The 24,431-nt window shown below is 37.3% G+C and overlaps 1 protein-coding gene across 2 annotated transcripts in view; it reads left to right on the top strand.

Moving 5' to 3' along the window:
- SBF2 (SET binding factor 2) overlaps positions 1-24,431 on the top strand; it is a 391,441-nt gene that overhangs the window by 343,065 nt on the left and 23,945 nt on the right. Inside the window, exons 28-33 of one of the 2 annotated variants that reach the window (XM_019728975.2) lie at positions 1,689-1,829; positions 2,731-2,826; positions 11,491-11,675; positions 14,966-15,142; positions 17,295-17,396; positions 18,363-18,548. In XM_019728975.2, the coding sequence (XP_019584534.2) occupies positions 1,689-1,829; positions 2,731-2,826; positions 11,491-11,675; positions 14,966-15,142; positions 17,295-17,396; positions 18,363-18,548 (887 nt within the window). The remainder of the gene's footprint in view (positions 1-1,688; positions 1,830-2,730; positions 2,827-11,490; positions 11,676-14,965; positions 15,143-17,294; positions 17,397-18,362; positions 18,549-24,431) is intronic. The other variant, XM_019728981.2, reaches the window with a different exon arrangement.

The raw sequence follows: 24,431 nt of genomic DNA, 5'->3' as shown, positions 1-24,431 counted from the left end.
ACACATGTACACCAACAAGTCAGCAAGCCAATGACCAAAATGCTGCTTTTGGGGCTCTGAAGCAAAGACATTTTTAGGAAGCTAGAGGGTGGCCAATTTAAGAAAACAGAAATAGTAAGTGCTGTTATCTCTTTTTCTGAGGATGTTTATGAGCACCATATCTGAGGTCTTAAAGTCAGTCAGGAGCTATATTTTGCTGACCTTTCTCATAACTTCCAGCTTATAGTAGATGCTCAAGAAAATTAAACACTGGGCCACTAAGATATCAGATCCAATTTAGGAGTGGCTTCATTCTTTCCTCTTTCGAAGTGAGGTAAGTTAGGTTCTGTGGTTCAGCAGGTAAAACCATGTGCTTTTTGATGTCTCTTCTTTATTCCCTTCCGTTTGCCTCCTGAAAGTTAAAAGTTAGCCAATGTGTCTTTGATCATTCGGTTGACTGAGGGCAGCACATACAACACATATATTTTTTACTGTTATCCTACCTGGCTTGGAATCTCAACATTGGTATAAGGGAAGTCAGTTGGCTTTTAAGTGTTTCTGCCCTGAGGAATCCTCCCAGTCTATATAGTGGGTATAATAGAACACAGTATGTAGGTTACATAAAGTGAGCAAATCATTTCAGGAGCATCGATGAGCATATTGCCGAACTTTTAGTTGGAAAAAATTGAACTATTTTTTTCCACTGGTTTCTGATGCTTAATATAATATAAATTTACTAGTTCATATTTTTGAGCTTACACATTTGCTCACATTTTAATACCTTTGAAATCGGGATGCATTTTACAATTGAAGTGATCAGGAAGAGTTCTGTCATAGTTTAAATGGCAGAGTTCTTTATTCTTAGTACATAAAATGGTATATTTTATAATAGATGACATAGTTCATAAAATATAATAATGACCTCTTAAAGTTGATGAAATGTAATATAATAATGCTAATTTTAATATAATAATGCTATTTCCTATTCAGGTTGTAAGAAAATTTGTTAATATTTATTGTCCTTCTAGTGAGTCCTTCCTGCTGCCTCTTTAAAATTCTGGGCCAATTTCATTTGTTTCTGTTTTACTCCACACAAACCAGGCTCAGACATCCTCCAACCCAGAATTGCTCTCACAATTGTTTCCATCTGTGCATACTTTTTGCCCCTCTTTTACAAAGACCAGGGAATCTAGCAATAGCTGCTCCTGTCTTCTCTCCATCTTCCTCCAGTCTCCCTGTAAATAACCCCTACAAGGACATGACCCCTGGTATTGGGAAGTTCTAACCTCTGCCCATCCTGGGATGCAGGGGAACCTGCTCCATCCTCTGCTCCCAAACAGCATGAACAGGCTAGTTCGGGGAGATCATCAAAGAGATGTTGTCCTTTGTGAATCTTCCTTTTGAGTTGCGTGGATAATGAGAAACTACACCTGTGCTTGGAAGGACAGCCCTGAGCTGGTTTTCCAGACCTAGGCTCTTTCTGGGAGGAGGATGAGGCAATCAAGAAGTAGGTGTGGTGAAACTAATATCATAGGAGGATTAGCCATTTAATAGTTTGGAGCTTTAAGTGGGGCTGGTTTCTATATTTGGGTGTGGTTACTCGAAGACTGTATATAGAAAGAATAAGCAAAAAAATGTGTATACATAAATGCATATATGCCTCTTTGATTAACACAGTTTGTTTTATTCATTATCTTTTTCGTTTATAGCTCCTACCTCCTCTTTAGAATCTTCCAGCAGCATAGAACAAGAAAAGTACTTGCAAGCCTTACTGAGTGCAGTTTCTGTCTATCAGAAACTCAGTGGTAATAACACCCTTACTGTCAGGCCAGCACTTGCTCTGTCTCCAGGTAAGATTTGGTAGTACTTTTCTTCTTGACAGCTATGAAAAGGGAGATTCATTGCTGGGGTTAGTCTCATTAGTTATTTGCTCTGTTCATTCAACATGACCCCCTAAAGTTTTACCTTGTGGAGCGTAACTTTTGCTCCTTTTACTTAGAAATCAGGGTACCACTGTTAATTTCTATTAAATAGTAACCAAATTTAGAGATTCAATTATTTCCTTTTTAAAAGAGTAATAGGAGAAGAGGTAGGGAACATAAATAAAGTCATCTGGGCTTTTTTTCCTCCTAGAATCTGTTTTACATAGACTTAAAAATATTATTACAAAGTTGAATGTATAAGTTGAATATCTGTTTATTAAATGTATGTTTATTAAAATCATCATGTATAAGTTTAAAATTCCTGAAATTTCTGCAGCCTTTTATGATTTGCAGTACAGTTTGTTTTCACTAGATTTGGATGAAGCCATTAAGACTTGTACTAATATTTTGTTTCAGTTATCATGTGATGGAACCCCAAAGGGTTCATGTAGAGGTAACCCTAATGTGTTAGACACAGGAGCATGTGACTTGAAAAGTTGGTCTCCTTGGCTTAATCAGCTATTTGAATTAGCTCAACATAAGCAGAAAGTGGCTTTTCTTGTAAAGTAACACCATGCATGCTTTGCTTCATTTATCATTAAATTCTCTGATTGCACTTGCCAAACCTAACTCGCTATAATCTTGCAAATGTGTGTATCTCTGAGAAAATAGTAACAGTGCCTTGTTATCTCCATTAAAGCTTTAGAAACTTAAAAAGTACAATGTTTGGCAGCAATTAGACATGCTACACATGAAGATAACGTTTTGTCATTTGAGTAATGTTAACCCGAACGACGTGGTTTTTGTTCTTCTTTTTGGCTGACTTTAGGGCCTGAAAGGAGGATTTCAAGAATGTCCACTGTGCTTAAGCAGGTAGTGCCAGGACATTTGGATGTAAACCCATCCAATAGCTTTGCTCGAGGAGGTTAGTAAGATTGATTTTATAACCGAGCACTGACACAACCTTAAAAGCAGAAAACCTTTTTCTAGATAGTGATACTTTAAATCAACTAATTATGGTTCAAATGGTTTTTAATTACCCTTTTCTAAATGAATGATCAAATTTATTCTTAGCATGGTGACAAATGAGGTTAGCCTCTTGGAACAAGAGGTATAATAATTGCTGAAATCTTAAGTATTGATGAGTTTGGAAGCATTGGAAGGTGAGGGGAGCCTGTCTAACTGGTGAATCAGCCCTTGGAGTACTCTCTGAGGCTTCAGGTGTGCAGGGTAGAAAACCTGATCACAGAAGCATGAACAGCTAGGGAGAAGTGATCCCAAACCCCAGGGCGGTGCCTCCAATGCCTGTTATTTTTACTCCTGTTGTCTGAAATGTTAGTTTGGAGAATAAGAGAGAATTATACCCAGGTTACCTTTTTTTCCTCTGGGCTATAGCTGCTGCATGAGGAAATAGACAAAGGCTGAGTATTGGCTCTTTTAGCTCCAACAATTGGTCTACTTTGGTCTCTGGAGGTTTATGGTGGATTCTTTTACATTTTGGAGGAAATTCCAGACTAGGTATCCTGCTTGTAAAGTCTTACTGTTTCTCAGTGGAGTCACAGGATCTTAGACTCCTCCTCTCACCCCTGGGCAATGCTGAGTGCCCTTGAAAATGCACTGAGTGTGTGATGCTGGTTCCGTGTCAACATCAGAAATGGGAAACTCATTTCTTTGCATTTGTAAGCAACTCTATTTGTTAGAAATTCTTTCTCATATTGATCTAAAAATCTACCACCATGAACTATTACATATTGACCCAAGCTCTGGCCTCTAAAGTTAGAAAATTCTAAATCTTATCTCTTCCAGTATAGTCCTTCAGACTTAAAAACTGTTCTCATCTTTTGTCTCTGGGAACTTTAGTTAACTCTAAATATCCCCAATTCAGATGGTTGTAGTCCACTCGCCATCCTTTTCATTCTGTGGCTACTCCACAGAATTGAACTCATGTAGCTTAAGATTACGTTGGGTGTGGGGACAGCCCCGTCCATCCTTAGGCTAACCCATATTCAGGTTAACGTCATTTGAAATCTTTGTCTGCTTCACATGTGCCATTCTTAATATATTAGTCTTGAGGGTTAGTTTTTGGACCTAAATATACTATATACTGTACCTATGAAATTTCGTCATTTTAGACTTTTGGATCTTGATTCTCTCCACTGCTGTATTTGCTGTTTTTCCAAACCTCTTGTCTTCCATTGATTTGATCACTGTTCTCGTGTGATTTGTTGTTTAAAAAAATGTTGACCAAACCAGAGCTAAGGACAAAAGCCTTTAGCAAAATAGCATAGAGGCTTCTCTGAAGAAAGAGATTCATCTGTTCATCTATACTAGTTACGAGTCCTTCTGCTAAAACTCACCTGGCCCATATTTTTAAACCTCTGCCAGTCTTTTTAATCCAATATTTTCCAATCTTTCAAACTGTTAATTGTATCACAAAAGATTTTGTGGTTAGTTTAGCATGACTCATTATAGGAATTAGTGCTTTTTCCTAAGTAATCATAAATAGTCCATTGATAATCCATTCTAGAATTTGATTCAAAATCAGCCTAAAGGCTCTATTTTACAAAAAATTTTCCCCCTTTTGAAAACCAAGATTACTGTGCACATCTCCTGGCAATCACATTGGTTCTTTGGATACTTATTGTTATACTTCATTAGAACTTTCTGCTATAACAGGATTCCTAAGAGCTTTCAACCTTCTCAGCCATCTTCCTAATGAGGCCTTAAGGTCATTGTATTAGTTTGCTAGGGCTACTATAATGAAGTACCACAAACTGTGTGGCTTAAACAACTATTGTCTATAGTTCTGGAAGCTCTAAGTCTGAAATCAAGATGTTGTCAGGGTTGGTGCCTTCTGAGGGCTGTGAGGAATAGTCTGCCCCATGCCTCTTCCCTAGCTTCTGGTGGTTTGCTGGCAATCTCTGGCTTTCCTCACCTTACAGAAGCATCACCCAGATCTCGGCCTTCATCTTCACACGACATTCTCCTTGTGTGTCTATCTCCAAATGTCCTCTTTTTATAAGGACATCAATCATATTGAATTAGGGTCCCATCCCACTCCAATATGACCTCATCTTAGCTAATTACATCTGCAACAACCCTATTTCCAAATGAGGTCACATTCTGAGGTACTAGGTGTTATGACTACAACATATAAATTGGGGAGTGGTGGGACATAGCAGTTCAACCCATGACAGTCATATATAGGTTTTTTTCTGAATTTTTAAAATACCATTGTTTTAAAGTTTAAGATACAGACTTCATTCTTCTCATCATTTCTTTCTTGGTGAATCTGAACTAAAAACAGTAAACAGTAAAGTGACTTTCTCCTGAGGTTCCTAGTATTTCTGTCACCAAGCCCTCTTGTCAAATTTGGTTCAAGGTTGCTGTTCTCCTTATTACTTTATTAACCATCTCCAAGTTTGTACTGTCAGCAAGGCATGTCAGCAATTTTTCCATTCAACTTTTAGTAGAATGCAATTTCCAGCATTTGTCTGGTTAGTTGAAGCCCCTCACCCACACCTAGCTCTTGTATTTCACCTTTGCAGACTTCATCAAGAACACGTTATCTATTCCTCCATTTAGCCAAGTGACCTGTAATATAAAATTTAGCTACAAAGTTGTCTCTCCTATGTTGGTACCTAAGGCTCATTCATCAATCTATTTCAACTGCATAAGTTTTTTCATATATATTGGCCTCAGACTCATGGCTTTTTTTATATAAGGGGATCCCCACTAATGGTTACATTCTAATTATGAGTCCCTTCTATGTCTTCTCAAAGGTACCTGGAAGGCTATATTTACCTTTTGGGTTAAATCTCCTATTTAATTTGTTTCTGATCCATTCTATGCATAATCAGGTAATAATTATTATTTCTGACACCCTTCCCAAATACTTTCTTCTGAAAATTACTGTGAACTTGGTGTGTTTCTTTTTATATATATATATAAATTTTATTGGGGAATATTGGGGAACAGTGTATTTCTCCAAGGCCCATCAGCTCCAAATAGTTGTCCTTCAATCTAGTTGTGGAGGGCGCAGCTAAGCTCCAAGTCCAGTCGCCGCTTTCAATCTTTAGTTGCAGGGGGCGCAGCCCACCATCCCATGCGGAACTGAACCAGCAGCCTTGTTAAGAGCTCGCGCTCTAACCAACTGAGACATCTGGCTGCCCCTTGGTGTGTTTCTTATGACAGTGTTTTTGCTCCTAACCGGGTGCCCATCATTCTGGAATCTTCAGCTAGGATCCAGAAACATAAGTCGTATTCTTTTATTCCATCTCTTAATTCTGCACTCCCAAAAACCTCCCAAATTTCCCAGCGTCCCACTGATTAACTGTCAGATGAGATCCTCCTGTTTCCAGACACTTTGAACTTCTTCTGTGATCCCTAGATCTGCTTCCTTTGTCTCTTCTGATATTGTCGTCCCTCCTCACATAGAATAGCAAGAATGGACTGGGACAAGCAAGTTTGGGAAGTCTCAGAAGATTCCTTATTAACCTGAACAGGCAGACACACACTTAGGGCAGGAGTAGGGGTAGACTCTTGACTGCCCTGCGCGTAGTTCATTTCCTGATACCTCCCCTCAAGTACAGAGGGCTAAGCACCACTTCTCCAGAAGTTCCTTATTTACTCAGTGTGGGAAGCGCCTCCTAGCTCTCAGTTTTGCTCTTAACCTCCTCCTTTATTCTCTTCTGTGTATTTTCACTGTTTTTCATTCCTTTCATTGTCATAGAATCTTAGTTCCTGGTTTCCTGCTTTTGCTATTTCCACTGTGTACCTTTCTCACTCGGATGAGCCAGAGTTTAGATTAATCTCCACCTTCTCCTTCACCCTTTTTTCAGTCAGGGTGATCATTTTGCATTCAGTATGCATGCTGATGAGTTCCTAAGGCAGGGGAAGCAACCTTCTTTACAGAAGAACCAGGTTAGAAAAAATCAGGATGTGAAAAGATCGCATTGCTTTTCATTTAAAATTAAACTAGCTTTTGAGCCCCATGCAAAGAAACACATTTACTTACAACTTTGATAAATTATTTTGTTGAGTAGAAAAATACCATGAGAAAATTGTTACTGTCTCTTAAATATAAAAATACAATAGCTAGGTATATTTGAGAAGTAGCCGCGTGGAGGCAGCTTTTTAATTTTTCATCCTTCGCATTTCCATGGCCCTTTAATTAACTCAATATGGGTTATTTTATCCTTGAAATAACCTCCAGAATAGGTGTTTTAAGAGGCTCTGAGATATGACAAGGTCACTTAGCATATAACAGCATAACTGGGACTAATATGAGTTCAGTCCATTTCAGTGACTGTAGCTTGAATCTCATGCACTGTACTAGGCATAAGATCACATTGATAAATACAGCACCCCACTCCCGTATCCAACCCAAGCATTCCTTTTCCTTTTCTTCTTTGTTTGGTTTTAACAAAGTGGAGGGAACAACACCAGTGGTTAGGAAACACTCGTGCTCTGAAAAACAATGCATTCCCATGGGTGGGATGAATTGCGTCACTTTTTCCCTGAAGCAGTCCTCTTAGCCAGACCCAGCTGGACCGATCCAGGATCACGTGTTTGCTTAGGTGACATGACACTAGGATTTTGGTTCAGTTACATTCAAATTCAAACCACAGCCCTACCACTTAGTGTATGATAGTGAGAACTTTAGGAAACCTCTTAATTCTCAGTGTCTTCATCCGGAAAATGGAGATAATTAATAGAATCTAGCTCTAGAGTATTTACAAGGAATAAAAGAAATAATATATGTAAAGCACTTAACTTAGTAACTGGCTTATAATAATAGGAGTTCAATAAATGTTAGTTCTATTATTACTGTTGTGGCTATCATCATTATTGTTGCCTAATACTCCACTGAAATGGGAGGAAAGTCTACATTTGCATTTAAATTGCTTTAAGCCAGGTTGGAAGATTGAGCACATATCCTCTAAGTCTACACCAATAGCTTTCAAACTTGTTTCATCTTGACTCACAGTAAGAAATACATTTTATGTCTATAAGTATATATACGTATTCATTTTATATCACAATTCAGTAGGATTAAGTCACAATGCACAATGTATATGAGTATATACTAAAACGAAAGTTTCACAAAACAATATTCATTTAAACCACGTGCAGTGCACATAATATTTTCGATTTTAATCTGTTTCACTTTTTTAAAAATACTGATTAGACCTACTAACATGATTTCACAAACCACTAAGGCGGATGCTGCAGTTTTGAAAAACAACTCCAGGCCTGTGTTACAGGCTTACAATAAATGCACCTAGGAATCACTCAGGAAGCTAAGTAGACCTCACCACCATTGAATAGTGTAATTCCTTTGGTTAATGCAACTGCCAGATGGGATTACAGTTATCAAAGACCTCTGCTGGCCCCATATCAGTACAGGACATTTTCTCATTGCTGATTTTCTGCTACATGATAAACTTGGCAATTTATCACAAGCTTATTAATGAGCTTAAATTTGGAGGAAGTGTTTAATTTATTTTTAATTTAATACCCCTCTTTTTATTCTTTTAGGTCAAATAATTGAGTTGAAGATATAGAAGACCATAACAGCTCATAGTGTATCAATTTTTAAAAAAGAAAATAGTCAAATATTTTTAGTACCCTAGCAGCCTCTCAGTATGGATACAAGAATAAATATTATTAGGTCCCTGCTCTTTGGAGCACACAATCTAGTAGAATAAAATGTACAAATAATCACAATGAAATGTGATTAGAGTTCAGAAGAGCCCTCTACAAGTCTGGGGACAGTCAGGAATGGTTTTCAAAGGAGTTCACTTTGTTTCTGGGTCTTAAGGGACAAAGAATTTGTCAGGTAAAGAAATAGGAGAAATCATTCCAGGCAGAGGGATGAGCATAAAAAAGTGTGATGTGTTTAGAGAACAGTATTTCAGAATCAGGAACCAGCCATTCACTTTTATCTTAAGCATTTAATGTCCCATTCTCCAATAGGAAAGCTCAAAACCTTGGCAGAAAGGAGCGCATTCGCCAGCACACAGGAGACCGTGTGCCTTTGCCATGCCATCCCAGGTTTTTGCTGTCTTGCAGCAGCATTCTCCGTGCAACCAGCCAGCCTCTGCAAAGCTTAGCTTCCAGATTTACTTTGGAGACTAAAGTCATCAATGCCCTTCACTTCCTGCTTCCAAAGGAGTGAGGCAGAAATGAAAAATCACTTCTAATGATTTTTCTTTTATCAAATTATTTCGTATTTTATGCAGTGTTGCATTGTATAGCTTAATAATACTGCTGCTCAACTTTTCAATCCTGAATAAATAACAGAATCATTTTCCTTAATAGACTTGAGCATTTCCTTTTCTCAGGACATAATGTAGCTGTTACTTACTGCTCACCATTTTTGTTATTGCCAGGTAAAATTTGCAGTAGTCATGAAGTGCTTTCTTTCTGTTGGAAATATTACAGCAATATTACTCAAATTACAAAAGTATTATCTCTGATACTGCCTATCATTTTGATGCAAGTAGGGATTTTAGGAGAAGTCATAAATTCAATCATCACAAGCTGTATTTTTAGTGGCATTGGGGATTGTCACGGGATCATGAATTTTTGCTGCGCCTGTTTGTTTATGGAAAATAAGTGTAATTTCCATATGAAGGAAAAAAAAGAAGATAGTGTGGCAATTCTTAATGCTCTATTGCAAAAACATGCTCTTGGTTATTCCAAATGGTTGCTAGAGCTTCATTCCTGATGTGATGACCTTGCTCAAAGAGCAAACGTGTTGTGTGACAGACACGTAACATTTGCCAATCAATCAGCCTCCTTCAATATTAGGGCCAGTGTATTCCTAATATTTACCCCCTCCCTAAATTCCTTAATTTATTATTGTCACCAAATGACAATCTTCAAAAGCTTATTCCATTTGGTATAATTTTTTAGTGGCACTCTCTGCTGTGCTGTTCATTTCATTGCGCTTATATTTATAAACAGGTGCTGAAATTTCATTTAACAGGCGCTCAGTTCATCTTTTTTGTGTGACTGTGGAACTTTTTATTTGTTAATCAAATCTTCTACTTTTATTTACATTTCTCTGCTATGTTAACTTAATTTTAAAAATTAAATAACCTATTCTTCTTACTCAATTTGTTCTGATGTTTGCTGCTATATACATTTCATTCCTCCTTCTGTCTTTAATCTTACCGACCAGTGCATGGGTACAGAGATAAATGTTTTACTCAGTCAAATCCCAAATCTTCAACTAAGGGAAGAGTCCATAATCAAGGTACTGTATTACATGTCATGATATGTCGCTCTTATTAACCATCTTCATATGAAAGCATATGTGTTACAAGCGATTTTTTTAACATTTGTTTGTCAAATTATCTTTCATTCTCACCCACATTCTGTATTTCCTCTGTGGTTTCATTTACAAAAACTTACCATACTATCTAAGACAAGCTCATAGTAGGTTATATAGAAGGATTTATCCATGTTAAGCAGAAATCACCTATAAAACCTTTTCTTAGAAATTGGTCTCCTGCCCCTATAAATACTTACAAAGAGAGAAGCGGATGTGACATTATCATAATGACTTCTAGTCACTAGAAAGATGGCTTGATTTAACATTTGGCAACGATTAAAACTTCTCAAAGAGCCTTTCCAAATCTAGAGAAGAAAACCCACTTTAGGGAAGCAGTGGCGGCATCTTACACCCGTGATCACATCACTGAGAGAACACCACCGACTGTGGGCATTTACAGGGACTCCATTGTTTGGAAGGTGCTACAGTGCTAGTCCTGTTTGAAACTCAGTATATGCCTGTGTGTTTGGCTATTTAATATTTAATAGTCTCACATATTGATTTTCTAATTAATATAATTAGGGTCAATTTATAACATGAGATTCTTCTAACAGTTCAGCTTGGCCTTTCCCTTAGAAGACATATGCTTCTGACTATAAATTTTAAATAAAACCTAAGATTTAGTGAAATGTACATTACTAAACTTATATCTTCTCATTATTTTTCATGGATACTGGGGAAAATGAGTATAATACAATCTTTAGTAATTTAAAATTGCATCATTTTGGCATGATATACAAATATTAATTCTAAATCCAGCCTGAGATTTTAGTAGCTTTAGTAAAGTTCTAATTTACTTCTTAATCTAGATTTCTTGTTGAATTGACTGACTAAAGCAGAAGAATGTTCCTTCTTTCATGAAGCCCTGAGAAATGGAGTCGCTCCACATTCCTCTCCCAAGGCTTCATTATCCCCCGCCAGCATTTTTTGTTTCCCAGTGTCAGTGCACTCTTTCTATTCAGTATTTACTTATAAACACGGAGTTTACATCAAAATACAACAAGATTGACTTGGGTGATTTCTTAGGTCCTTCCATGCCTAATATTGTATAATTTTGAAGTGCTGTATTGAATAATGCTTATATGTTGCAAAAGCAAACGGCAGATGACCAATATGATCCATGATTACCTGGATTAATTACCTTGATACTACCTCTAAAACTATACCTACAGAGCATGCATCTTTTTCCCTATTCGGTGGCTTTCCCACATCAGATTACCTCACTCAATTATTTTGGCTTCTGTGAAGGTGTATGGGCAAGTCTGCGCTCTAGCACTCGCCTGATCAGTTCTCCAACGTCCTTCGTTGATGTTGGTGCCCGACTGGCCGGCAAGGATCACTCGGCCTCCTTTAACAACAGCACCTACCTGCAAAACCAGCTCTTGAAACGCCAAGCAGCCCTCTATATATTTGGTGAAAAGTCACAACTAAGGGTAAGATTTCTTCTTCTCACTGAAAAACTTTACGGATGCACGAAGGCAGTTTATAAAACTTAAGAAACCAGTTTTCCTAGAAAATATTTTTTTGCAGTGTCGATTCTTAAGCTGGAGTTAATAATCAATCCCAAAAAAATGTTAGCTCATTTTATATGTATGTATGTATGTATGTATGTATGTCTACTTAGATATACGTAGGTAGGTAGGTAGGTAGGTAGGTAGGTAGGTAGATATTCATACACACATGCATATTTATTAGCCATGAAAATAAGTCCTTTTTCATAATCATAAAAAGATCAGCATAAACATCAGGAATATACACAAAAAAAGAAATAATAAGGCTTATTCAATAGGCTCTTTTTCCCCTGCCTTCGTTCAGCTTCCTTAGGAATCTGTGGCTATGGCGAAACAGAAGTTTTTGTTATAAACCGATTGACAAAGCTACAGGAAGGCAGAGGAGTGGAAAGAAGATGACTGGCAGTGCATGTGGAGCAAGGGAAGGCCAAGGCTGTGTTTTCTGAGTTACATTTTTTTAAAACTTTGCAAGGCTATATATACAAAGACACATGTCTTAAGACGTGTCAGACAATTCAAAATATTAGTAATGCTGATCAACTTTATTCTTTTAAATTATTATGCTAAGGAGTTTCACTATGCTCAGATCCCATAAATGATAGTCTCTGCCTCCAAAAGCACCCATAATTCCTTAGGTTTAATGTTTTTGCAATTCACACATTACAAAATAAATGTTATTACTACTGATAGTTGTGTGGGAAATAAAAGTATTTGTTAATTCAGAAATCCCCTCAAAGTGGAGTCCCGTGCTCCAGTCAGCATTGGGCCATCTAGACAGACCTCCAGCTGAACTGTGGCGCGGAGGCTGTGAGCAGGATCCCACATGCTTGGTCGTCTAGATGCCAGCAGCTGAGTCATCTCTTCTGTGGCAAGCTGGCTTTGCTAGCTCTTTTCCCACTGCCGAGACTGCTGCAATCACTGAGTCACCAACCTTTAGGGTAGAGGGCATGAAACTGCTGGGTAATGCTCAGTGTTTAAATATGCACACGTGTCTTCTGATACAGCAGATAATTTCATAGCCAGAGAAACAGAACACCTTGCAGGGTTGTTCCAGGGCTGCCAGCACAGCCTCCTTGGCACCAGTGTCTTTCCCAGAGTACAGACTTTCCACACTTCAGCGCACCATTTACTCGTGATCCGAGGTTGGTCTCTTGAATGGTCACCTCTGCCATTGCCTTTCCACATCAGTCCTCAGGTTCGCTGTGTGATCATGCAGATATGAGTAAGAAAGACTGACCACCTGGGACCCTTCCTCCTTCTCTCCCTTCCTCCCTCCTTCCTTCCTTTTATTAATAAATAAGTATATTTAAAGAACACAGTTTCACCATCCTGGCACAGTAGTTATTAGGATTTTTGTATATCCCATTCAAGTTTTGCTTTTTATTAAATCAGCTGTGTCTGTAGAGTATGGGTCCATATCTGTGATGTGTGCCACATTCTAGCTCTCACAGTGCAGTCTAGTTGCAGCTCCACACCTTTTTCTCCCAACAAAGGAAACATAGAAAAGCAAGTAAGTGAGAGTGATTTACTCTAAATAATCTTGAATTGGTCTTATTTACCTTTTTAAATTCACATACTTTAATACCATATATATATTGTATAGTAACAAATTCCTATGACCTAACAGTGTGTCTCAACACTATGGTTGATATCTCCTGGTTTATAAAATAGGCATACCAAGCTCATTTATAGTAGGTAATGGAAAAAAACCTAGTTTTCCTGAAAAGCAAACTATCTTTTATCTATTATGAGTTTTTTAAAGAATTAATATGAGTATATACTGCTAAGTTCTTTATCTCAAGCCACAAAATGTTTTCATGTTGTATAATGGTTTTCATAATTATTTTAATACTACATAACATTCCATATTGTTGGAAGTTTTGGTTTCTTTATCTTCAATAAGTAAAATTGCAATCACATTTTCAAGCATATAGTTTCTAATTTTTTTATTGAGGTACAGTTCAGTAGGAGTTTTTTCCCTACATTTTAAATTATTCCTAAAAGTGGAATTACTAAGACAAAGTAACTTTTCTTCTCGATATATATTAGTAGTGCTATTAAAAAAAAAAAAAACTTGGGAGTTTTTGCTTTTTATTTTATTTTAAAACTTTAATAGACCTTTTTAAAAGTACTCTAAAATAACTAATAAAAAACAATAAATATACCTTATATATAAGTCCTTGGCAGCAGTTATTTTTAATTGTAGTAAAATACAAATAACATAAAATTTACCATGTTGACGTGTACAGGTAATGATATTAAATACATTTACATTGTTATACAACCAACATCTAAAAAACAGTTTTACTCTTAGAAAAGCAAATTGATCCTAGAGAGTAATCTGGGCAGAAGGTGAGGAAAGTGGAAAGAATATGAGAAAATTAATTCATTCTTTAGCAAGAGAAGTTAGAGAATTTTTAAATCTTCAGAATTAGGTAACTAGATTATCAAAATACAATTTGCAATGGGACCATCAGTTTAGCATTCTTTAATTACAAGTGCAACCTCCCATAGAATAAATTACATATGGATTAAAGATATAAATGATAAAAGTATTAAAATATAGATTGACATGTGTCATATTGAGTGAAAAACTATTGTCCCAAGGCTAGAAACCAACAAAGCCTTTCATGTCTTACTGTATATAATTTTTTATTATTGACGTTAAAAGAGTAACTACAATGTTAGTCTTAGGACGGTGAGATAGTGATTTTATTTCCTTCTCAATTTTTATCTTTACTTTTTTTTTCATTTTACAATAACTGTTTTGCACGTTTAATAAGAAACAGATATGTGTATGTGTTTAATTTGCAGAGTTCTAGAATCTCAACAGTATGTTATCTTTTAATTACAGTGTGTATCTTGGGGAGACTTAGTTTATAGTTTTATATTAATCATACTGTCCATGTGTCACTGGTTCCTCTTTAGACTTCCAGGTTCATGACTTTATAATTGGCTTATATTTGGTGTTATAAACTCCATCAGGTTCTCAGAATGACAGGAAGCCAAGTCGCATCACCAGGCCTTATTGATGGCTCTTTCCAGCAGTACAGACACATTAGCCACACGATATTGACTTTTCTGACCCATTGCGGCCTCTGCAGCTACTTGGCCTCAACTAACAGTATATCATTAAGCACTGCCCTGTTGAAAGCGTTGCTCTTTTACCTATAGCACTTCATCTGCCTAATTCTCTGCTTCTTTATCCACAGAACTTTAAGTTAGAATTTGCTTTAAATTGTGAGTTTGTTCCTGTTGAATTTCATGATATCCGACAAGTGAAAGCCAGTTTTAAAAAGCTGATGAGAGCTTGTGTCCCAAGCACCATTCCTACTGACTCAGAAGTAACCTTCCTGAAAGCCCTCGAAGACTCTGAATGGTTTCCACAGGTAATGTATGGCGCAACTAACTTGTCTTTGAACTCAAGGATATGATAGTTGACCAAAAAAAATAAAAAATTCTGTGTTCCCCCACTACCTGACATTCACCCCTTTACTGGGTACCCTCAGATCCTGCCCTTTCCATTCCCGGAAACCATATGATATAGGAGAGGAGGGGGTAGAATTCTTCATCGCTGGGTTTTTATTACCTAATATCTCTGTGTAAGTGAAAACGTGGTCCCCATAGGATGCTGATGAGGAAATCATTATTTTCAGATGGTAACTTTTTGATGCACAATAAATTTAACAGATATTTATAGGGCTCCTGCTCTGTTGTCAACAGAGTGAAGATCCTGCACAGAATGTGATTTCTAGATGACTCCAAAAGCCTCTCTCTCTTACTTTCCCACCTTGGATTTGTCTCTGCCTGTTCCATGTCTCTAGGTTATAGATTAACCCCCAAAACAGCCACCAAAAATGCACTGGATGCCCTGAAGCCTACCTAAGATTTAGGAGAAATCTCATATCCTTCCTTTAGCTGAGTCAAGCTTGGAATGTCTTTAGTTGAACTCTTCTTGAGAAATTAAGAAGAAATAGGTATGCAAGCACGCATAACCCACATGTTTTCCATACCACAAAAAGAAAGTTGTTTGTGACATGCTGCATATTTTAGACACTGACACAGACATTTGGCCGGGAGCATCTCGGCAGTATAACCTTCAGCCTTGTCTTTAGGCCCCTGGTGCTGTGTCCATATTCCTTCTCCCCTGCACGAGTTCCCAGCTCCTCTGTCTCCTGCCCCCATACACCTCCAATTCTCCTGTCTCCCTTGAGGAGGGAAAAAGGTTGTTTCTTACAGTATATTGGACTAAAAGGCAAAAAAAAAAAAAAAAAAAAAGCCAGAAAATGATGTCGAGTACTCAGGACAGCGACTCTTCTTAAGATACTTAACACTATAGGAAAATAGCCCACCTATATAATTAGGTATCAGTCTATATCAGGGTATATTAATTACTATTAAGGGTATTCAGGATTCTTCAAGTACCACGAAAGGAGCAGATCAATACTCCCTTCTGTCCCTAAGCTATGAGCCCCGCCCCAAACTGTCCCCACCACCCAACCTATGTGTGTTTCTGGTACATTCTCTGTTCTGCTCCTTCCTCCAAAGTAGATCCAGACCAGAAGTTAGTGACTAAAAACATAGAAAATACTGCCCTGCTTGAGATATTGGCATTTTAAAAGTTAACTCAGAGCAAATGCCAAGCCCAAGAGAATTCAGGCCTGGTACTAGTGCCTTATAGGAGCCGTGAGCGAGGAGCTTCCCGTTGCTGGAAAGGACAGGTGTCCTGTCCCTGTGTTTCAATAGCCTGGCTCTGTGTCAGATAGGGGCTCGTTTTGTTTTGTTTCCTTTTGTTTTGTTTCGTTTTGTTTTGTTTTAGTTCAGGGTTGGAGTCATTCTACAAATTATGTCAAGTGATGCTTAAAATATTTTTTTAAACTAGAATGTTGCACATTTGGTTTCGTAATCTATATACCCTGCTCATACTATCCTTGTTCACTAAGGATTGTGAGTAAATTGGCTTGGCTTTTAAAGCTGGGCACAAACACAAGTTTTCTTCCCACTTAATGTGCAGCACAGACAAATAAGAGTGTCTTTTTTAAAAGATATAACTCATTTACCATAAAATTTACCCTTTTAAAGTGTACAATTCAGTGCTTTTTAGTGTAATCACTAAGTTGTTGCAACCATCCCCACTACCTAATTCCAGAAAAAGTAAGAGTATCCAAAGTAGAATTTACTGCATCATCACAGAAAAACAAATTTTAAGTCCAATAACTATGTTGGGACAGATACTAAGAATCTGTCTTTTCTACTCTGTGGAATTATAGCTCTTATGCTTTTGGGAAATCATTTAAAATCAATTTATTTCATTATGTATCCCTTGAACACACTGTTTTAAATTGTGCCTACTTTTAAAATGTGTCATTGTTTAATCTTGATTTTGACAAAGAACTTTAACTTTTTAAAACTAACGTTCTTCTTTTGTCCAAATACTTTATCCCTAACTTGTCTGGTTATCTAAGTTTGATAGCAAATCTGTCTGTTCTTGGTGCTCAGAAAGCACCTGGTCTAACTGTGGCCTCTTCTCCTCTCTAATAGCTTCACAGAATAATGCAGCTAGCTGTGGTTGTATCGGAAGTGCTTGAGAATGGTTCCTCGGCTTTGGTCTGTTTGGAAGAAGGCTGGGACATCACCGCACAAGTAAACTATTACACGTATTTTCATATATTTAGTTTTATATTTGTATGAATTTGTATTTCAATTCATTTGTTTTGTTTTTATTAGTTTCAGGTGTACAAAACAATGTAATGGTTAGACATTTACACCCCTCACACAGTGATAACCCCCCCGCCCCCAATCTACTACCCGTCTGACATCGTATATAGCTGTTACAGTTCAATCGACTCTATTCCCTATGTTGTACTCCACATCCTGCCACTATATATATATATTAAATTATAGTTGACATTCAATATTATTCAGCTTCAGCTTCAGATGTACAGCGCAGTGGTCAGGCATCTATCTAAATGCTGCAGATGAATCTTTTGTATAATGAATCTTTTGTATAACTAATGTGTATGGACAGAAAAAGTCCTGTGTTGACCACCAGCTGGTATCCATCAGAAAGCTCTGTGCCATGAGCCTCCTGGCCCTACAGAGTCTGAGCGCTGGCTCGAAGCATCATCAGGTTCCCACACCACAGATGCACCATGCAAGCATGCAAGTGGAGCTCTTTACTAGCAGGGTAGGGAATGGACCATCCTTCCCAGGTTTTGTCAGTCCTTTCCCTGGTTCTCTATAAGCACCTCCTTACTCCAGAGAGAAAAGGAAAAATGTGAACATAAACTACAGTAAGATGTTGAGCTCCACCTGCCAAAAAAGTAGCTATAGGTTTGAACTGATTCTCTGGCCTCATTAATTAACCTAAAAGAAAGCCACAGTCAGCAGACTGGCCAGGTAAGGATTAAAATCTTAATTCCCTGAAAGAAAACATGCAGCCAGAATGAATTTGATTTTTAGTTTTTACTGGAAAGTTTACAGAATTAATTTGACCGCTATCCTGAAGCAGACAGTGAACAAATTTGCTGTCCAGGTATCTTTGCTTTTTTTTTTTTTTTTTTTGTCAGGACTGAAAGTAATGAAGTATCTATCCTGCTTGTGCCCTAGGTGACATCCTTGGTTCAGTTACTCAGTGATCCCTTTTATAGGACACTTGAAGGCTTCCGGATGTTGGTCGAAAAAGAGTGGCTCTCTTTTGGCCATAAATTCAGTCAACGGAGCAGCTTGACCCTCAACTGTCAGGGTAGTGGTTTTACTCCAGTCTTCCTCCAATTCTTAGACTGCGTACACCAGGTGAGTAGAGCATGCTTAACTTGACTTGATACGAAGGAAAGAAAAGAGCTAGCATTCATGGAGCACTGCAGTGCTGTGCCAGGTACCTTCACATAGCACTGATGGACTCAGCCCTAAGACTTGCCGAAATCTCAGCAGTAGACTCCTGAGAACAGAGAAGAGAAAGAACTACCATGTTTCCCCTAAAATAAGACCGGGTCTTATACTATGTTAGATAAGATCCGGTCTTATATTACAGTAAAATAAGACCGGGTCTTAAATTAATTTTTGTTCCAAAAGACGCATTAGAGCTGATAGTCCAGCTAGGTCTTATTTTCAGGAAAACAGGGTAGGAAGTAGAGACTAACCCCTGGAGAGAGAACCAGGACCTAACCAGGCAAGCCTATGAGGTTGAGAACGCTGGCTCAGTTCTACCAGGTAGCATAAACAGAGCTAATCAGGAGACCAAACAGAAACCCAAGGATATCATCCAGCCAAATCCAGTGGGAGCCAGAATAGGGGAGATATGAATGCTCTAGGTTCCCTCCTACCTTCGTCTCAGGCACATCAGGTAAAACTTCCTAATGGGGAGTTAGTCAGGATTGGGCTGGAGAATTAGGTGGCCCTGAATTTGCAAGTTGAAGGCATTGGTACCAGAGGCTAAATTGGCCTAGGAAAGACAGGGTTTCATCTGCACCACAATGAATGGGTTCTAGCATGTCAAACATATTTTTCAGAAAAGTGAGCCTCTTTGAAATAACGTTGGCCTCAACTATGTATTAGAAGGAAAGGGGGGAATGTTTTCAGGAACAACAATTGGAACAAGGTCTTCTGAAGAGGCCAAGTTGGTGTATGGTTATGTTTTATTTTGTTTTTTATTCTATTAGTTACTTGATCAGCTTTTTAATTTACTACGTAATTTTTTAAAATTATTTAAAGTATATAATTCAATAGTTCTTCATATATTCAGAGTTGTGCAATTACCACAATCAATTTTATAACAGTTTATCACCCCAGAAAGAAACTCTGTACCCATTAGCAGTGACTTTCCATCTCCACTCCCCACCCCACATACACACACATAGGCAGTTATGTTTTTGCTCCAATCAGCTTCTTAAAGAAGAGACCTATTGATTCTGTCTGAGCAGCATCTGGAGAAGCTGGTCACAAAGTTGAGTTTATACTTTTAAAACGTGCAGCAAGTGGTATACAGCAAGTCCTTGAATAATGTCATTTCATTCAACATCGCTTTTCAATGTCGTTTCCTTATAATGTTGACGAAAAAAAATAAGCAATTCCTGGCCGGAGCCACTGTCTCTGTGGAGTTTTCACATTTTCCCACGTCTGCGTGGGTTTTCTCTGGGTCCTCCAGTTTCTCCCCACATCCCAAAGATGTGCACGTCAGGTGAAGTGGCTTGTCTACATTGTCCCAGTCTGAGTAAGTGTGGGTTTGGGGGTGAGTTCGTCCTGAGATAGAAGGGCACCCGTCCAGGGTGGGTTACTGCCTTATGCTCTGAGCTGCTGGGATGGATTCCAGCAACCCACAACCCTGAACTGGAAGAAGCGGGTAGGAAAATAATCTCTTGTTTTTATTACTCTTTCTTAAAGGTATGTGTACAGCTCATATTTACTTCAGTGTTTAATATTAAAAGAGTTTTGGAGGTTTATTTGGAAGTTTGGTGATGTTTTTGTGACCAGAACTATGCCATAGAAACTTAACTCCTGTGTTTATATTAATTAGCCTGTGGTAAAATTGGTTTCATTGTACATCATTTTGCTCAAAGTCACAATTTCCAAGAACCCTATCGACAATGTTAAATAAGGACTTACTGTATTTTTTTTCCTATTTGAGTATGAGCCTTTTTATTCATACTTCTTTTGGTAAATAGATGACAGAGAAGTTTGGAGACCACTGTCTATGAAACAGAAAGCTTAACTGAGAACAAAGGAAAAGAGCAGTTATCTTTTCTTTTTCTAAATAGGTGAAAGTATATGAGTTCTTCATGAAAGCACTTCTTTTTATCTTTCTTATTGTCTTATGCTTACCGAATGTACTAAGCTGTTTCTGCCTCTGTAGTTATATACTACTACTATTAAAAATATTACTAATAGTATTCACTGTTTACTATGAGCCAGGCACTATTCTCAGCACTACGTTTTATTTCATGATTCTTTCTAAGTAATCTTTGAACCTTTTCCTGACCCTTTATTTGTATTCCCAATGAACCAGGTACAGACTTCTTGCTAGCGTCTATAACGCTAGAATGTATTTATTTATATATGTCTATTGCCTTCAACTTACACTGAGAATTCTAGGGAACAGGGACTATATCATATAGTCTTTATATCTCTAGTATCTAACTTTATATCCCTAGTATCCCCAGTCTTTATATCCCTAGTATCTAACACAATTATAATTTCAGTATCTAGAATGGAGTAGACACTCAATAAATATGTATAATGAATGAATAAATGAACATTTTAATGACCACCTTGTTCAGGCTCTCACACCCTTCATCAAGATCATCTAGAATCTCCTAAGTAGAATTGTTAGCATATAATCTTCTCAGATATGACGCTGTTATTCTTTCACAAAAATCTTTAGAGGAGACAAGGAAAAACTTGCAATGACTCCACATTTCTTAAAGAATTATTCTTTCTCATATTCAATTTGAATATATTGTCAAGTTTTCTCTTGAAAAGTTCTTAAGGCTGCTCACCGGAGGCCTATGTTCTGTTTCAGTAAGTACACACGACCTATTTTTACCCCTGCAATTAGATCATACCACTGTTACTCAGTTGAACACTAGATGAAGCAGTTGACTTTCTTTTAGTGTCTGTGATATATAAAAATGCGTATCTTTAAATATTAAGATCACAATCCTCATAATGTGACATTTAAAGGACACATAGGAACAGAGACTAAATGACGGAACCTTAGAGTCACATCTCTCACCTAAATCTGACTCAAGCATAAATGTATTGAGAAGAATGGCAAGTGGAATCACCCATGGAGACTTTTTTTAATAAGAATTACACTGAACCCATGTCAACATTTTTTTAAAATAAGAATTAAACTGAGGATAGGCTGTTTGTGTAACAAACTTCTTTACTCAGCCTTTTAAGATAGCCTCCATGGGCATATAGAAAATGTCCATATTTCAGTTTTATATATTTTTATCCTAAAATAAAGAATTTTTACAATTTCTGCTGAAATAAAAGTTTGTGACTGTTCCTTTTTTATATATCATGTTGAAGTAACATCTCAGATTTCACAAGGTAAAATAGAGTTTAAGATAAATACGTTTGCTACCTCTACAAATGAGGGATTAAGACTCTAAAGACAACTTCCCCCACAGAAAACAATTACAACAGCTGGACATGGAGAAAGGATACTTTTTTTTTTTTTTTATTGGGGAAGGGGAACAGGACTTTATTGGGGAACAGTGTGTACTTCCAGGACTTTTTCCCAAGTCAAGTTGTTGTCCTTTCAGTCTTAGTTGTGGAGGGCGCAGCTCAGCTCCAGGTCCAGTTGCCAGTTGCTAGCTGTAGGGGGTGCAGCCCACCATCCCTTGCTGGAGTCGAACCAGCAACCTTGTGAGAAAGGAAACTTTTTAACAAATGATATTGGAATAACTGGGTATCTGTATGAAAAGTATGAACCTTGACCCTTACATCATTCACGAAAATTTATTTGAAATGGATCATAGACCTAAATGGCCAAAGAAAGTTCGTAAAATAGAAAATAAATGATAAAAGAAGGAATCTTGGAATGTCAGAAAAGAAAAAAGAACAACAGAAAGTAAAATACGGGTAAATACAATAGACTTTTCTTCTTGAGTTTCCTCAACTGTTTGATAGTTGAAGCAAAAATTTTCACCATTTGATGTAGTTCTCAATATATGTACAGGAAATAGTTATGATAGTTATATTATAAATAGAGGGATGTAAATGGAAGTAAGGTTTCTACACTTCATTGAAACTGGTAAAATGTCAACACCAGTAAACTCATAAGATAGAGAATGTAATACTGGGAACAACCACTGAAAAAGCTATGTAGAGATACACTCAAAAACTATAGATAAATCAAAATGGAATTCTAAAAAGTGTTCAAGTAATCCACAAAAGGCAGGAAAAGGAAAACAAAGGAAAAAATACAACAAACTGAAGACAAAAAGTAAAATGACAGACTTAAACCATAACATAGCAATAATTACATTAAATGAAAATGGTCTAAATGTATCATGACCTAACTATATGCTATTCATAAGAAACTTACCTCAAATGTAAAAGTATTGTTTAAAGAAGTTTTATTTATAATAGCCAAAAACTGGAGGCAGGGAGGGGACAAAACGCCCTACAATAGATGAATGGTTAAACAAACTGGTACATCCATACCATGGAATACTACTCAACAGTATAAAGGAATGAGCTGTTGATACATGCAACAACTTGAATGGCTCTCAAGAGCATTATGTTGAGTGAAAAAAAAATCGATCTCAAATGGTCACACACTATATGATTCCATTTATGTAACATTCTCAAAATGACAAAAATATAGAGATAGAGAATTATTTGTTTCCAGGGATTGGAGATAATGGGGGGAAGGGAATGGGTGTAGCTGTAAAGGGGTAGCATGAGAAACAAACCAAATCTCCATCAACTGGTGAACCAATGAACAAATTCCGGTATATTCATACAATAAAATACTATTCAGCAAGTAAAAGGAATGAAACCGTAATACACACAACATGGATGAGTCTTAAAATCATTATGATCATAAAAAAAGCCAGATAATAAAGACTACATACTATATAATTTCATTTATATGAAATTCTATTAAAGGCAAAACCGCAGTTACAAAAAATATCAGTGATTGACTGGGACTCATAGTAAGGGGAAGGGATCATTCATGGAAGGCCATGAACGAACTTTGTAGAAAAGGGAACTCTTCTCTATCTTGATTGTATTGGTTACATGACTGTATACAATAACCAAAACTAATCAACCTGTATGCTTAAAATAGGGAAATTTTATTATATGTGAATTATACTTCAGTGAACTTGAGAAATATTTTTAATTAGTAAATCCAACATCGCCATAAACTAGAGTTTCAGATAAAGATAACAGCAGCTACCTAGTTTCTCCAGAGAAAATTTTGTCCTTCTGCTGGCCAGAGAATACCTAAGCCTGGCTGCCTACTTTCTGGAAGCAGAGCAGAAATCCCATTGAAGTGTGCAGATTTTTACTTTTTCCATGCTTTTTTAGTCTCAAGCCTCATCATTAACCCAGTGTGTCTGGTGTCCCCAAAGTCCAGAGCTTATCAAGTTGGTTTTTCCAGAGAACAAACCTTTAATCTCTTGCTTGCAAGAAGGTAATCACATGACGACATGCGGTAGGAAAGCACTTTGAGGTCTCCCCACTGCCTCATTTTTAGCTTTCATTTCACCCCTATTGATGTTACTCAGCACATGGGCCTCCGAGTCTGGAGCCTTTCTGGATTTGCGGGCAAACTGTTACCTGCTCAAATAATTTTCATCCTCCAGGCATCTCATTGTCACTTACCATCACTTAACTGTCATTCTTTCTCCTATTTTCCATCTTTCAAACATTTGCTGAATTTTCTTGGCCTGCTACTGTCTCCCCTCCTGTTCTCCCAACCTCCTTTTAGGTTTTTTATCTTTTAAATTTTCTTTTCCTTTAACTGAAGAGGACTGAGTTTGTATGGCTGCTTTTAGCTTAAGTTAAATGCACTATTAAATGTGTTAAATGTCCATGTTCAACTTGCAGAATTCTGCATACCTAAACATTAGAGTCAGCAAAAGAATCCACTCACAATCAGTAAGAGATGGGAGGTTCTCATATAAGACATACTGTCCTCCCAGATGGGAACATCACTGTGCC

Source organism: Rhinolophus sinicus, linkage group LG06 (genome assembly GCF_036562045.2).
Source record: "Rhinolophus sinicus isolate RSC01 linkage group LG06, ASM3656204v1, whole genome shotgun sequence".
Lineage (NCBI taxonomy): Eukaryota > Metazoa > Chordata > Mammalia > Chiroptera > Rhinolophidae > Rhinolophus > Rhinolophus sinicus.
Note: the sequence above shows the minus strand (reverse complement) of the source record. Positions and strands in the feature narration are given on the sequence as shown.